Source organism: Pogoniulus pusillus, chromosome 11 (assembly GCF_015220805.1).
Source record: "Pogoniulus pusillus isolate bPogPus1 chromosome 11, bPogPus1.pri, whole genome shotgun sequence".
Taxonomy (NCBI): domain Eukaryota; kingdom Metazoa; phylum Chordata; class Aves; order Piciformes; family Lybiidae; genus Pogoniulus; species Pogoniulus pusillus.
In genome coordinates this window covers 6,874,860-6,889,248 of record NC_087274.1, presented here as the reverse complement: position 1 = coordinate 6,889,248, position 14,389 = coordinate 6,874,860, and the positions used below count along the sequence as shown (strand labels likewise).

General features: G+C 53.2%; 1 protein-coding gene across 8 annotated transcripts in view; it reads left to right on the top strand.

Annotated features, from left to right (window-relative positions):
* The window catches only part of BAIAP2 (BAR/IMD domain containing adaptor protein 2), a 55,925-nt gene that overhangs the window by 25,511 nt on the left and 16,025 nt on the right, over nucleotides 1–14,389 (top strand). For all 8 annotated transcript variants that reach the window (XM_064150732.1, XM_064150731.1, XM_064150727.1 and 5 more), the window contains exons 4-6: nucleotides 2,435–2,496; nucleotides 2,791–2,862; nucleotides 3,200–3,337. In XM_064150732.1, the coding sequence (XP_064006802.1) occupies nucleotides 2,435–2,496; nucleotides 2,791–2,862; nucleotides 3,200–3,337 (272 nt within the window). The remainder of the gene's footprint in view (nucleotides 1–2,434; nucleotides 2,497–2,790; nucleotides 2,863–3,199; nucleotides 3,338–14,389) is intronic.

Sequence of the window (14,389 nt, the reverse complement as noted above, 5' to 3'; positions counted from 1 at the left end):
CTGGCTTGGTCACCTCCTTTATGGGATGCTTTTGTGCATTGCTGATCTCTCAAGGAGCTGAGCTTGGGGGCACACGAATGCAGTGTCCACAGGTACCATGATAGACTGGTTTGGATTGGAAGGGAGCCTTAAAGGTCATCTAGCCCAATCAGCATGTCTTCACTTGCATCAGGTTGCTCAGCTCTGTCCAACCTGAACTTGGATGTTTCCAGGGATGGAGCATCTGCCACCTCTCTGGGCTATCAGGGCCCACGCTCAGTGTGTGTGGGAAAATCTCCTCTCTAGTCTTAATCTCCCTCTTTTAGTTTAAAATCTTGCCTGTCACAACAGGTCCTGCTAAGAAGTCTGTTCCCATCTTTCTCATCAGCCCTTTAAGTACTGGAAGGCTGCAGTTAGGTCTCCCTGGACCAGTTGGCACTGGCTCAGCACCTGCTGAGAGCGCAGCTGGTTCTGTTATCGCATCGACCCTCGGTGGAGGGGACTGGTGCCTGCCAAGGACGAAAAGGGATCACATTTTAATGTTTGCAGAAGGTTTTGAGACACAGTGTATGGTGCAAAGTGCAAATTGCTTCAGCCACAAGAGCAAAGAAACGCTGGGCCAGGCTGTTCCCGATCGGCTGGGCTGGCACATGGCCTGTGCGCTTGGGATGAGCTGACTGAGGAGTGGACTGGGGCTGGCCCAGCATGTGCCTGCCACCTGGTTTCATGCTGTCCCAGCACAATGGTTCCTTTGCACTGGTAAGACACTTGTTTGGCTCCTTCCAGGCTCGTTGTGTCCGAGGTTTGACTCCATGAACAGAGGCTGGAGTTGTGCTGGATGCCCAGGATGCCCTTGTCACCCACCAAGGACTTGCATTTTTCTGCACTAAGTACACCAAACTCTCAATGTTTGGCAGGACAGGAGTGGGCAGCAGGAAGCAAAAATGGGCACTGCATGTCTTGGCTGCTGGGGACCTATTCATGCCAAGGGAGGTGCCACCAGGAGGGCTGTGGCTGCTCACCCCAAATGCCCAGTGGGTTCCCCAGCTCATTGCTGCCAGGAGCTGCCACCTCCACCTTAAGCAGCCTCAAGAGTGGTGCACCATCTCTCCCCTCGGGCTCTGGGGCTGGTGTCCCTTTCCCATGGCATTTCCCATCCCTGGGGTTGCTGTTCTCATTTAAAATCCCACCATAAGCTTTCATGGGTAGGTTTGGCACTTTGAATTATCCCGGGCTCTGCTCTGCTCTTTTGAGGATGGGATGTGGGATGCTGCTTCCCTTTGGACAGGCTCTGTGGATGTCAGGGAGAATCGTGGCTGTGGGACTGCCAGGACAGAGTCCTGAGACTGCAGGAACATGAGATCTGGCTTTCAGTTTGCCAACAGCTCCGTGTGGCTTGGAAGCCTCCTGGGAAGCTGTGACCTGCTAGTCTGGGATTGAGAATTTCCAAGCTCAGCCTTTGCAAACAGCTGATCAAGCTTGGCTGTTCCTGAGAGCCGGCTCTGACCTGGAGATGCTGCATTTAGTCCAGCGGTAGCGCCGGCTCCAGCTCCCACGTGTGCGTCTGGCTCCAGCAGTGTGAGGCATTTTGCTGTGGCAGGACACTGCCCTTCCTCCCAGGAAGAGCACACTGGGTGTGTGACCTGGTGCCTGCTGCATCTGAAAAGGAAAATTAAAGGAAGAGGCAAAGCAGAGCTGGGATCCCTCAGCTGTGAGCAGTCATTCATGGGGCTGACCTGTGGCTGTGTGCCATGGCTCTGCCCTTGTTGCCCAGTTCACCCAGGGCAGGGCTGCTTGTGCATGGCTCAGCTGCTGAGCCTGAACAGGTCCAGTGGTTTGGAGGCAAAGATCAGCCTGGGACTTGGCTCTATTTGCCAGCTCCATGTCCTGGATTGAGTCCTGGGGCTGTGTCTTTCTGCTGCTGAGGCAGAGGAACGAGGGTACTCTGTGTTTGTGCAACTGGGAGAGCATCAGGTGAAGCTCCTGGCTGGAGCTGAGCCGTTTAAATTTCAATCTCACTAATGCAGCATCTCTTGTCTCCACCTGCTCCTCTTCATGTCTAGATAGTCAAGTCAAGATGAGGAATCAAGAAAGGTCTCCGCATCCTTGGCTCCTTTGTCACATCCCCACAGACAAGGCTAAGGGTTGGCATGAACAGAGCTGTACTGCTCCTGGGGTAACTGATGGCATGATGGGTCATGGGCAGGGCTACTCCTGGGTACTGAGGTCCTACTGCTACATGTCCTTCATTTCTCTTCATGCTGCACAAAATATATGTGATTGCCCAAGGGTCTCAGATGTTCATCTGCTCATCTACAGCTCCCTGAAGATGGGCACCCGAGGTGCTCCAGGGCACCCATGAGTTTGACTGCAGAACTCTTTGCTGCTGCCACAGCCCTGGGGTGTTCCCCAAGCTTGGCACCTCAAACCCTCTTTCCATGTCTTGTCTTCACAGGCGATGTGCTCTTCCAGATGGCAGAAGTCCACAGGCAGATCCAGAACCAGCTGGAAGAGATGGTGAGTACCCTGGCATGGGCTCTGCCAGTGTTGCAGTTGAACAAAACAGCTTTCCATGTCTTGTCTGGGTGCCACCAGTCCCTCTGAAGTCCATTTGCTGAGCCTCAAAGGGTTTGATTTGCTTGGTCACCTGCTTCACTGCCTTGCTGGGCCCCCCTCTGAGCATCCATCTGTCCCATGCTGCTGTCATCTTCTGCTCTCTCTGTACAGACCCTCTGCCCTGCCTGACTGTGCTCCCTGGGCAGGCTTTGCCAGCCCTCACCAAGCATCAATGTTTTCTCTTTCTGCCTGCAGCTCAAGTCCTTCCACAACGAGCTCCTGACGCAGCTGGAGCAGAAGGTGGAGCTGGACTCCCGATACCTGAGTGTGAGTTACAGACTCCTGCAGCTCAGCAGCACAAATGTTGGTGTGGGCATCCCTGTGTCTCCCATTCCTGCTGCCTGCCTCTCTGTTCAGGGACGGTTGTGCCCAGATGCTGGTCGTGTGCCCAGTTACAGAGAGGTCATGGCCATCACCCACACCTCCACACACAGCATTTTCCCCAGTGTCAGACTGTTGCAGGCCCTGTTTGCTCTCTGGCTGTGGGGAACTGCTTCTGACAAAGGCTGGGGGGGGTTCTGCTTGCTTCTGCCCACCCTTGGATGCAGAAGCCAAGGCCGAACTTCAGCTTTGGCTGATCAGATCTTTTTCCTGTCACATCCAGGCTGCACTGAAAAAATACCAGACAGAGCAAAGGAGCAAAGGGGACTCACTTGACAAGTGCCAGGCAGAGCTGAAGAAACTTCGGAAGAAGAGCCAAGGCAGCAAAAACCCCCAGAAATACTCGGACAAGGAGCTGCAGGTAGGACCCTGGGCATGGGGAAGAGACAGGAGCTTCTTGCCCTTGTATTGGTGTTGGGGAGGTGGGCACGTGAGCCCCTCACTCTTATGCTGCTATTGCTTTGAAGGGATGAGCCCCATGGCAGCATCACGGGGAGGGGATGAGCTTCTCTCCCTTGTGCCAACGTGCGAGTGCCTGGTGCCACACGCTAGAGGTGGCCTGGCTTTTGCAGGCGCTGAGATAAGGGCTTGCTGCTTTTGCAGAGGAGTAGGCAAACAGCATTAGGGGAGCGTGGTGGGGTGTGGGAGGTGTGGATAGGGAGGGGGTGGCAGCCAGTGATGGGATCAGCCTGGTCTCCTGGCCACCTCGGGGGAGGACAGCACAGAGCGGGGAGGCTGTGAGCTTGATAGATGTTGCGCCAGGCAGTGCGGCGGTGACTGACCCTGCTCCATCCGCTGCTCCTTGCTGCTTTCTCTTTGTTGCTTCATGAATGAACCCCCAAAAGATCATTTAATTTCTGTTGTGCCAGATCCACCTTCCTCTGGATGGTGTTTCACTGAAATATCTGCTGTGCCTGTTGCTGGGGTGCCCCTTCCCCCAGCCCGCTGGAGGCGGCTGCGGTGAATCAGCGCGGTGTGATCGTGGTGTGGGCTCCCACACCGACCACGCACCGTTTGCTGCTGGGGGCTGCACGGGGCTGGGGTCCCTCACAGCACCTGTCTGGGTGGTTTTGCTATGGGGTGGGTATGTTTCAGAGGTTGGGGCGTTGGGGTTCTCGACAAGGAGGGAATTGGGGCTGGGATCATTCAGAAGAGCATCCAGAGCATGTCCCTGTCTGGTGCTGGCTGAGCTGGGGTTGTGCTGAGGGGCTGCAGCAGGCAGGTTGCTGATACATTCATGTCTTTGTAGTAAGGTGAGAGTGGTCTCTTCTCCTCAGTATCAAGTGATGGAATGAGAAGAAAGGGCCTGAAATTGTGCCAGAGGAGATTGAGGTTGGATATTGGGAAAAAACTTTTTTATGGAAAGAGTGGTCAGGTATTGGAACAGGCTGCCCAGGGAGGTGGAGGAGTCTCTGCCCCTGGAGATGTTCATAAGCCACGTAGACATAGCACTCTGGGACAGGGAGGTGGAGGAGTCCCTGCCCCTGGAGATGTTCATAAGCCACATAGACATAGCACTCTGGGACAGGCTGCCCAGGGAGGTGGAGGAGTCTCTGCCCCTGGAGATGTTCATAAGCCACGTAGACATGGCACTCTGGGACAAGGAGGTGGAGGAGTCCCTGCCCCTGGAGATGTTCATAAGCCACGTAGACATGGCACTCTGGGACAAGGAGGTGGAGGAGTCCCTGCCCCTGGAGATGTTCATAAGCCACGTAGACATGGCACTCTGGGACAAGGAGGTGGAGGAGTCCCTGCCCCTGGAGATGTTCATAAGCCACATAGACATGGCACTCTGGGACAGGCTGCCCAGGGAGGTGGAGGAGTCTCTGCCCCTGGAGACGTTCATAAGCCACATAGACATGGCACTCTGAGACATGGTTTAATGGCCATGGTGGTGTTAGGTTGATGGTTGGACTTGGTTGGAAAAGACCTCTAAGATCACCAAAACGATTCTTTGATCCTGTCTTCTGAAGCCTGTGCCCAGAGCACAGCTGAACATGGCAAACTGGCTGCTTGGGCTGAGGCTGGTGATTGCAGCACGAGTAGCACCTCTGACCCCCGAAGCCAGAAATGACCACACCTTGTCTCTGATGCATGAAGATATGCTTTGTGTTGGGACCAGGATCTGTTCCTGGGTGCCACGGGCTGGTAACGTGTCAAAATGCTCAGTGTCTGCTGAAGTGGGATCTAAACGCTGGTGGCACTTCCCTCGCCAGGGCTGTGTGCAGGGTGGCATTTAAAGCAATTGGCAGAGAGCGACTGTGCAGGTTGTGCTGGGGAAGTGACATTCGTAACTGCACTAAAATTTGGGGAATCAGTCATTCCCTTTGTGGTGTGAATCAGAATAAGCCCTGAAGGAGGCAAAAAAAGACAATCACCCATAGTCATCGGTGTGCAGCTCCTCCTGTCGAGCTGGAGCAGGTTACTGAGCCGTTCGCAGGGGGCACAGCTGTCTGGAGTGTTTCTGAGAGGTGCTGGTGCCCACCAGACCCATCTGTCCTGCCTGCCCAGGTGGGAGCTGGCACGTTCTTGGGAGTTGAGCAGCTTAAACCACTTCTGAGCAGCAGTGTCTCCACAAACCCTCGCTCTGAGATTCCTGCTGAGCAAGAAAAGCTCTGTTAGGCAACAAGCCTCAGCGTGGGACAGCTGGAGATCAGACCTTGGTTATTCCCCACCTGCAAAAGCTGCTGATAGGGACAACAGAACGAAACTGCTGCCAGAGCCTGTCCTCTCCTGATGAATCCCCCCAGGCTACTGCTGTGCAAGGATCTCCATCCCACACTGGGAGTTGGAGGGGGTGGGGGGAGAAATGCATCGTGGCAGTGGGCTTTATATAGCTGGGAGAGGAGCGATGGGTTGATCCTCCTGCTGTGATGTGGCAGGGATGGGATAGTCCTGTTAGCACGGCTGCTCTGGGCAGGGAGACAGGATCAAGCCTTTCATTCTCTTAATCTTTCAGCAGTAAGTATTTAGGAAGTGCTTATCTCTGAAAAAGCCTTCTGATGGCTTTTGGGCTTAAAGAGCTATGAGACTCCTCAACTACTGCTTCTCATTTCCACCCTCCCAGATCAAAATACAAAACTAAAGTGCTGAGTTCAGCCAAAAGGGCACTTTCCCCTCTATTCTCTGCTGGCTGCAGTGCTGGTGTTTCCCTTCTACAGGAAAAAAAAATGAGGCTGCTTTGGGCCATCATTGATGCTCATCATCCCTTTACTCAGACATTGGAGAGCTTGGGGATTGCTGCAATGGTCAGTCCAGTGTACAGCTACAAAGGTGTCAGTACCAACCCAAGGAGGGGGCAAAGTCAAACCAGGCTTAATGCACCAGGAGCATCTGCAGAGCTGCTGCTGATGCACTGTGGGGGCTTTGCTCCACAGAAGTCTTTCTCAGCTGGCTGGGAGCAGCACAGAGTTCACCCTGGGGAGCTGATGATTCAGTTTGAGCTGGGCCAGGGCCACCCCTGTGGCCAGCTTGTAAAGCCTCCAGCAGCCTCCAAGGAGGCTATTGAAGGTACCTCGTGGTGCTTGCGGGAAGCTGAAGACTTCATCAGGCTGGTACCTGGGGACTGCAGGCAGACCAGACAACAGCTGGATGGAGCTCCTCTAATGGACTGCTGCAGATTACTTAATGGGATGAGCTGCTGTCGATGGAAACATCCTGGTAGCTGCATCAGTCACCTCTGCAATAAAGCAGTAACATCTTACTCTTCTCTTGAAGACTCATCCACTTAAGCTACTGTAGCAGTCAGCACCCAAAGTCTGGTGCTCTGTCATCATTTCTCTTCATATTTAATGCTATGGGAAGCAGAACTGCTCCTGTCTTGCCTGTTCTCTCCTTGTGGAGAGGTCATGTTGTCATCACCTGAAAGCAAGACTGATGGGTGAGAAGGGCATGGTGGGAGAGGAAGTGCTGCCCTCCTTTTGGGGAGCTCTGGGACTCTGCTTCTGTAGCATCATCTTTGCCTGTGGAGGTGAGAGGAGATTTGAGTCTGCTCAGGCTCTGGTTTGCGGTGTGGAAGAGGACAGCCCTCACCTGGCCTAGGGTACCAGCATGTGTGCTGGATTGATCAGAAAGCTGAGTGGAACCACCCAAACATGTCACCTGTGACTCTCACATAAGGAGATTTCCCCCTTGTAAAGCAGAATAAATGGCGATGTTCAGCCAGCACTGCACAAGTGTCTTGTGGCACCTGAGAAGTAGCTTTGGGACCATGGAAGCTGGGATCTGCTGAGGAGAATCATAGAATCAGACAGGTTGGAAGAGACCTCCAAGCTCATCCAATCCAATCCAGCCCTAGCCAATCAACCAGACCATGGCACTAGGTGCCTCATCCAGTCTTCTCTTGAACACCTCCAGGGACAGTGACTCTTCCACCTCCCTGGGCAGCCCATTCCAATGCAAATCACTCCCTGGCAACAACTTCCTCCTCACATCCAGACGAGACTTCCCCTGGCACAACTTGAGACTGTGTCCCCTTGTTCTGTTGCTGGGTGCCTGGGAGGAGAGACCAACCCCACCTGGCTACAGCCTCCCTTCAGGTAGTTGTAGACAGCAATGAGCTCTGCCCTGAGCCTCCTCTTCTGCAGGCTGCACACCCCCAGCTCCCTTAGCCCCTTCTCACAGGGCTGTGCTCCAGGCCCCTCACCAGCTTCTTTGCCCTTCTCTGGACACCTTCCAGTATCTCAACATCTCTCTTGAATTGAGGAGCCCAAAACTGGACACAGGACTCTTAGGTGTGGCCTGAGCAGTGCTGAGTACAGAGGCAGAATAACCTCTCTTGTCCTACTGGTCACACTGTTCCTGATCCAGGCCAGGATGCCCTTGGCCCTCCTGTGCTCACTGCTGTCTCATCTTCAGCTACTCTCTACCAGCACCCCCAGGTCCCTTTCTTCCTGGCTGCTCTCCAGGAGAAGGCGGCAGTGGGGCAGTGCTCATGAGCACTTGCAGGAGGCTTCTCCTGAGCTGCATCAGCATGGAGAGAGCTGATCCAGGTTCGCTTGCAAGTCCCACATCATCTGGCCACTGTCTCTTGTGCTGGTTTTATGGAGTTTAATAGGCGAGGATGGACATCGCAGGATTAAAACGGGTGAGGATTTAAAACACCTTAGTGGCTTGCAGTGAAGACAACTCACATAGCTTAAAAGCAGCTCCCAAGAGCTGTGAGGCTGCAGGAATGATTTTATTCTTTTTTTTTTTTTTTTTCCCACCTCCAAAGCTTTGTCTGTCATGGTCAAGGGAGATGCTGTGGTTGTGGGTTGTTGCTGCTGAATGTCACAACAAAGCCAGGCTTTTTATTCCTTGTGAATCAGCCCCGAGCTTTTGTTACAGGCGAGGAATGGAAGCTGGGCCAGCTAACTGCCTCAAATGCCTCATCTTCCTTAGGTAGTCACTGAGGGGGTTTTTTAACCTGCGTTGAAAACCAGGAGAATAAACCAATTCCATTTGCTGCACATCTTTATGAAGAAGAATGAAAACAATATTAAGATTAAACAAGGGCTGAGGAAGCGAAACTGCTGTAATTTCATTAGGCGCTGCTTGTGATCAAGCTATGAAATCAAGGTCACGATGAGTTTAGGACCTTGATTGAATCAGCAGCTCAACAATGAAGTTATGTTGGTTCCCAACTATTTATCAAATCATGTTAGTGCTGTGAACAATTGGATTTCTGTGTTGGGCTGAGGTGAAGCTGACTGTAATTCATCCTAAAGAGCGAAGCTGAAGCCTCCGCTCTGCCCTGCTGAGACCCCAGCTTGAGTACTGCCTTCAGTTTTGGGCTCCCCAACTTCAGAGGGACAGGGATCTGCTTAAGAGAGTGCAACAGAGGGCTGTGAGGATGATGAGGGGACTGGAGCGCTGCCTGATGAGGAGAGGCTGAGGGACTTGGGGCTGTTTAGTCTGGAGAAGAGAAGACTGAGAGGGGATTTAATGAATGCTTATAAATATCTGAGGGCTGGGGGTCAGGAGTGGGGGGTCAGGCTCTGCTCACTGCTGCCTGGGATAGGACAGGAGCAATGGATGGAAGCTGCAGCACAGGAGGTTCCACTTCAGTACAAGGGGACCTTTACTGCAAGGGTCCCAGAGCACTGGCACAGGCTCCTCAGAGAGGCTGTGGAGTCTCCTTCTCTGGAGACTAAGGACCATCTGGATGCATTCCTGTGTGCCCTGAGCTAGATTGTGTGGTCCTGCTCTGACAGGGGAGTTGGACTCAATGATCTCTTTGGGTCCCTTCCAACTCCCTAACACCCTGTGAAGCTGACTGGTTGTGGTGAAGAGCTGTGACTGCCCTGGGGAAAGGGCCTTTGCGTGGCTGGGCTGGCCAGCAGCCACACCAGTAACTCCAGATGGGCTGAGGGAGCTCCCCTGCTTCTCCCAACCCTATGAAAGCAGGCTATGGAGGCTGGGCTCAGCTCCTGTGTCTTCTGCTGTCCACACCTCCACCTGCTCCTCTGGGAAGGTTGTTAAGTATTAAATACCACCGTGCCAAATAACCTGGTGGGGTGGGTATGAAGTTTTGTAATTGAAACCTCATTTTGATATTCCCATCAGGAGAAATAATTTTAGGCATAGGTCAGGAAGCTCTGACAAGGAGGTTGCACAAACCAGGTTACAAGAGCTTATGTAAAAGTCAAATAGGGAAGAGTTATGTAAAAGTTTGGTGGCTGCAGGTGACTCCAGGTTTGTTGTGCCTTAAACTGAGTTAGGCTGAGTGCCCAAACCCAGCAGGTGCAGGGAGGGGAAATGCTTGATTGGAGGATGGAGTCACTGTCCCTGGAGGTGTTGAAAAAGTCTAGACGTGGCTCTCTGGGATGTGGTTTAGTGACCATGGTGATGTTGGGTCAGTGGTTGGATTTGATGACCTTAGAGGTCTTTTCCAACTGAAATAATTTTGTGGTTCTCTGATAGTGAATGTCTGACACAGGCAGCATGCACATATCCTCTTTGTCCTGGACAGGTTGGGACTGGGGGATCCCCAGCCTGAGTGCCTGTGTAACTTGGCAGTTGTCTGCTTGTGTCTCAAGACCTTACCAGAAAGCTCATCCCTTGTCGTGCTCTTGCCTCTGCTTTCTCCACCAGCTGTGAACTCAGTGCTGGTGACATTAGCCACTCTTACTGGGGGGCTGTATCCCTGAGTGTCTGGAGAGTCTTTGGGTGTTGGTGGGGCTTTGGCACACCTCACTCTGGCAAGGGGCTGGACCCTCTTCTCTCCAGGCATGGTGCTGCAAGAGCCACCAGCTTCTTCAGACTTTGTGGTCTGTGAGTAGCTATGAAAGAGGCAGCAAAAGGAGGATGAAAATTTCTGACTTCTTGCTGTGATTGTGGCCAGGGTGGGCTGGCTCAGCCACAGTGGCTGGCAGGCAGCATCCCTCCCACCCTGGCTGAGCTGCAGGCTCCAGCACAAAGTGTGGTTCCCTGAAAATGGCTCTGCAAATCTATAAGCAGCTGCTGCAAATGTGCAGAATGAAATCTTGAGCTTCAGCTCTGGACTGTGTTCAGTGGAAGTATTGACTGCTGGAAAGCTGGTCCCTGTGCCTGCCCAGGTCAGGGTTGTATCTGAGTGTGCTGATACCAAGCTATAAGATACTAGAAGAAAGATGGGGGCAGACCTGTTAGTGGGGCCTGTTGAGACAGGACAATTGGTGATGGTTTGAAGCTAAGAGGAGGAGATTGGGACTGCATAAAAAGAAGAAACTGTTCACAGTGAGGGTGGTTGAATGCTGGCCCAGGTAGCTCCATCCCTGGAAACATTCCAGGTCAGGTTGGACAAGGTTCTGAGCAACCTCATCTAATTGGAGATGTCTCTGCTCGTGGCAGGGGGGTTGGACCAGATGACCTTTAAAGGTCCCTTCCAACCTAAAGCATTTTCATAGAATCAGTCAGAGTTGGAAGGGACCACAAGGATCAGTCAGTTCCAACCCCCCTGCCATGGCCAGGGACACCCTACCCTAGAGCAGGCTGCACACAGCCTCATCCAGCCTGGCCCTAAACACCTCCAGCCATGGGGCCTCAACCACCTCCCTGGGCAACCCATTCCAGGCTCTCACCACTCTCATGCTCAACAGCTTCCTCCTCACGTCCAGCCTGAGTCTCCCCACCTCCAGCTTTGCTCCATCCCACCCAGTCCTGTCACTCCTAAGACACTGAACAGTCCCTCCCCAGTTTTTTTGTAGGCCCCCTTCAGATCCTGTAAGGCCACAAGAAGGTCACCTGGGAGCCTCCTCTTCTCCAGCCTGCACAGCCCCAACTCTTTCAGCCTGTGCTCACAGCAGAGCTGCTCCAGAGTCCATTCTGTGGTTCTTTTCCCCGGATGCCTCCTCTGCAAAGCTCGTCCCTTGCTCTCCATGCCTGTGCAGATCAGGGCCTCATCCGATGAGCATGTTGGTACCCAGTGCCGTGCCTGGAGCCGCCGAGCTGCGGTGTCCCTGTATGGAGGGAGGGGTTTGAGCAGCTGATTGCGAAACCCCCGCAGAGCCGGCTGCGGAAAGCAGTTGCCTGCTGTTTGCTCTGTACCCTTTATGTAATCTCACATGTGTGCGTGGATGGTGCCTTAGAGGAGCAGCGAGAGGATGAGGCTGATGCCCCAGCAAGCAGATGTGCGAGACAGGCAGCGTAACGCGGGCAGGCAGCCCTTCTCGGGGGGGAGGAGGCGAAGCTGGCGCCCTGGGCTCGGAGCTTCGCTCTCTGGGATCCGCTCTCTGAGCGGTTTCACCTCTGATAACCATCAGCTGGGCGCACCGAGGAGGCGGCGTTTGGCTGCGGGGGGGTTGGAGGCTGGTGGGCAGCGCAGGGGGTGCCAGCACTGGAGGATCGTCTCGGCTGGAGAGTGGTGGCACAGGATAGGAGGAGGTTGTCTTCTCCCTGGGAAAGGTGCATAGCTCTGCACAGAAGCCATCCAGCAGCAGCAGTAAGGGATGCTGTGGCTTTTGGGGTGCTTTGTCCTTGCCCAAGGCGCTGACATGTTTTGGCTCCCACGGTGACACGGGTAGAGATGTTTTCTACTGCAGGAGAGGCTTTGGTCTGTTGCTTTATTTGCCTTATTACAGGGGATACTGAGTCACCTCAGGGTCGTTTCCAAGCCCTGAAGTCTCTTGTGGCCTTGTTCTGCTGGGAAGAGCTGCTTGTATGCTGGGGCTTGAATACAGCATTGCTCTGTCTGGCTACACAAACCAACCTCCTCTTCCATCTGTAACACACTTGGTCAGTGAGGTAGGCTGGAGGGAGATGGGAGGGGATGACATCTGCCCTGAGTCTCCTCCAGGGCCCACCAGCTTCCACACAAGGAGTGAATACTGGGAATGAGCATAAACTGTCTCCTTCCCCAGGAGCCATCAGGCCTGAGAATCCCCAGGCTGCTTTTTTCCCCTTGGTTTGGCTATGTGCCGTGGTAGGCTCTCAGCATTTTTTCCTTCAGTCTATCCAACAGCTTAGATGCTTTTCCTCTGTTAATCAGCCTAGCTTCATTCTCATTTTATCCCATTACTTTCTAATCATTCTCCCTCGTGGTTCACTAAATACATCCTCCCTTCTCCCGGTGTTCATTCCTTCCAGGTATTTCAGCCTACTGCATCAGTCTAGCATAGCTCAAAGTTCTTTCTCTTTACCTTCTTTTCACTGTATCTTTTCCCTACTGCTCTGAGGAAGAGGAGAGCCTGCTGTTCAGAGCCAGCACAGGGGCATCATCCCCTCCTTGCTCTGCATCATCCCAGCTAGCAGCATGTGCATCTCATGCTCCCCTGCAGTGCTGCTGGTTTTGTTGCCTCAGAACTCATCACAGTCATCAGGTGGCGACTCCAGGAGGACTTTTACCTGTTCTTGAATCTGTCTTGTCCCTGGAACTGGTCCCTTGCTCAGTTACTGGCAGTGGCAAACACTTCTTATGCCTGATAAAGGTCTGTAATGATGTTTTCTTCAGTCATGCTCAGTGCAGTAGTGATTAGCATTGCCCCTGGCTCATTTTTTGTAGCAGTTTGCACGCTCTTGGCTTGATAGAACAGTTTGAACTAATTTTTATCCATGAAGGATGGTTGGTTGTTAAAGGCTTGACTGAAGTTCAGTAATGATGTTGCCGTTTCACCTGCACTAACTGCACTGACAGTAGCATGCTCTTGAAAAGAGCTCAGGTCTTGACATTTCTTGGCTGCTTTTTCATCTTCACACACCTCCAGCTGTCAGCTTTGGAGTGGCACAGGGAAGATGTTAGTGTAAGCAGCGGGGCCTTTGTGTGCCCCATGCCAGGGCTGACATTGACTGTTTGAGCTGGGGATTTTGCAGCATCTTGTTTCCTCTTTCATGTTTTCTTGTTCCTCATTTACTCTCTGACCCTTTGGGGTAGCTTATTCTGGCTTCTACAGATTGCCCAGCTTTAGCTGGACTCAGCATGGCCAGGCTTTGCTCCAGCATCACACAGCTCCCAAACATCAGGCAGCCAGGAGGGGTTGAACCGAGGGGTCTCTGGCTAAGCCACCACCCCTGGAGCAGCTAGGACTGCTGGGACCAGACTCCTCCTTCCCAGACTCACCCTCCCCTCCCTGGGCCAGGCAGGAGCCCAAGCTCTTCTGGCTGCTGGCACTGAGCCGTGGCAGCATCTTAACCCAAACCCTTGGTCCGGCTGTGCCCAGCGCTGCTGCGTGCTGACACTGCTAATTAGGTCAGTGACTCCTGGTGAATTGGAACTGAATGCGTTCAGAGGCAGGAGGGGGGGGATGGGGGAGTTATTTGAGGCCTCTCCAACCTAGAAACCCAGAAAAGGTTTCTGGAGCTGTTGGGTGGCTCCAGCGTGTGCTCTGGCTCTCGGCATGGCTGTGGTCACCACAAGCACCACACTGGCCCACTCCCTGCCCCCCCCGGGTGCTCCAGTTGCAGATGGTTGTAGTGGTTTTTTTCCCTCCTTTAAACCAAGGATTTTATTTAGATGATGCTTGAAACTTTAATTTGAAGCTGGCAGCCTAAATCAAGGTCTGCATTTAAAATGCAGAGCTCGGGCAGTGCATGCTGCTTGGCGTGGGTCTTGGAGAGGATGTTGCCCAGCTGTGGAGCCCAAGCATGGCCAGCACAGAGGCACCTTTCTCTGGCCCTTAAACCAGTTGTCAGGTGGTGCCAGTCTGGGAAATGCTTTTGGCTGGGGTTCAATATGTGAGGAATAGATGCAGGATCCCTGGACAGAGGATCTGTGAGCAGCAGCCATGAGCCCGGCAGGCACCTGGCCACAGGTGAAGCATTGCTCAACAATCGAAGCCAAACACTTCTGCTTGGCATAGAGTAGTGAGGTCTTAACATGGTCCTTTGCATGTTCCATTTCCCTGTGCATCTGTCACATTCCAGGGAGGTTGTATTTGAACTGTCTCCCTGTGCCTTGCTTTGAAAGCCCAATTGTCACTCCGAGCAAAGCCTAAACGAAAACTCTCTAAGCAAACAA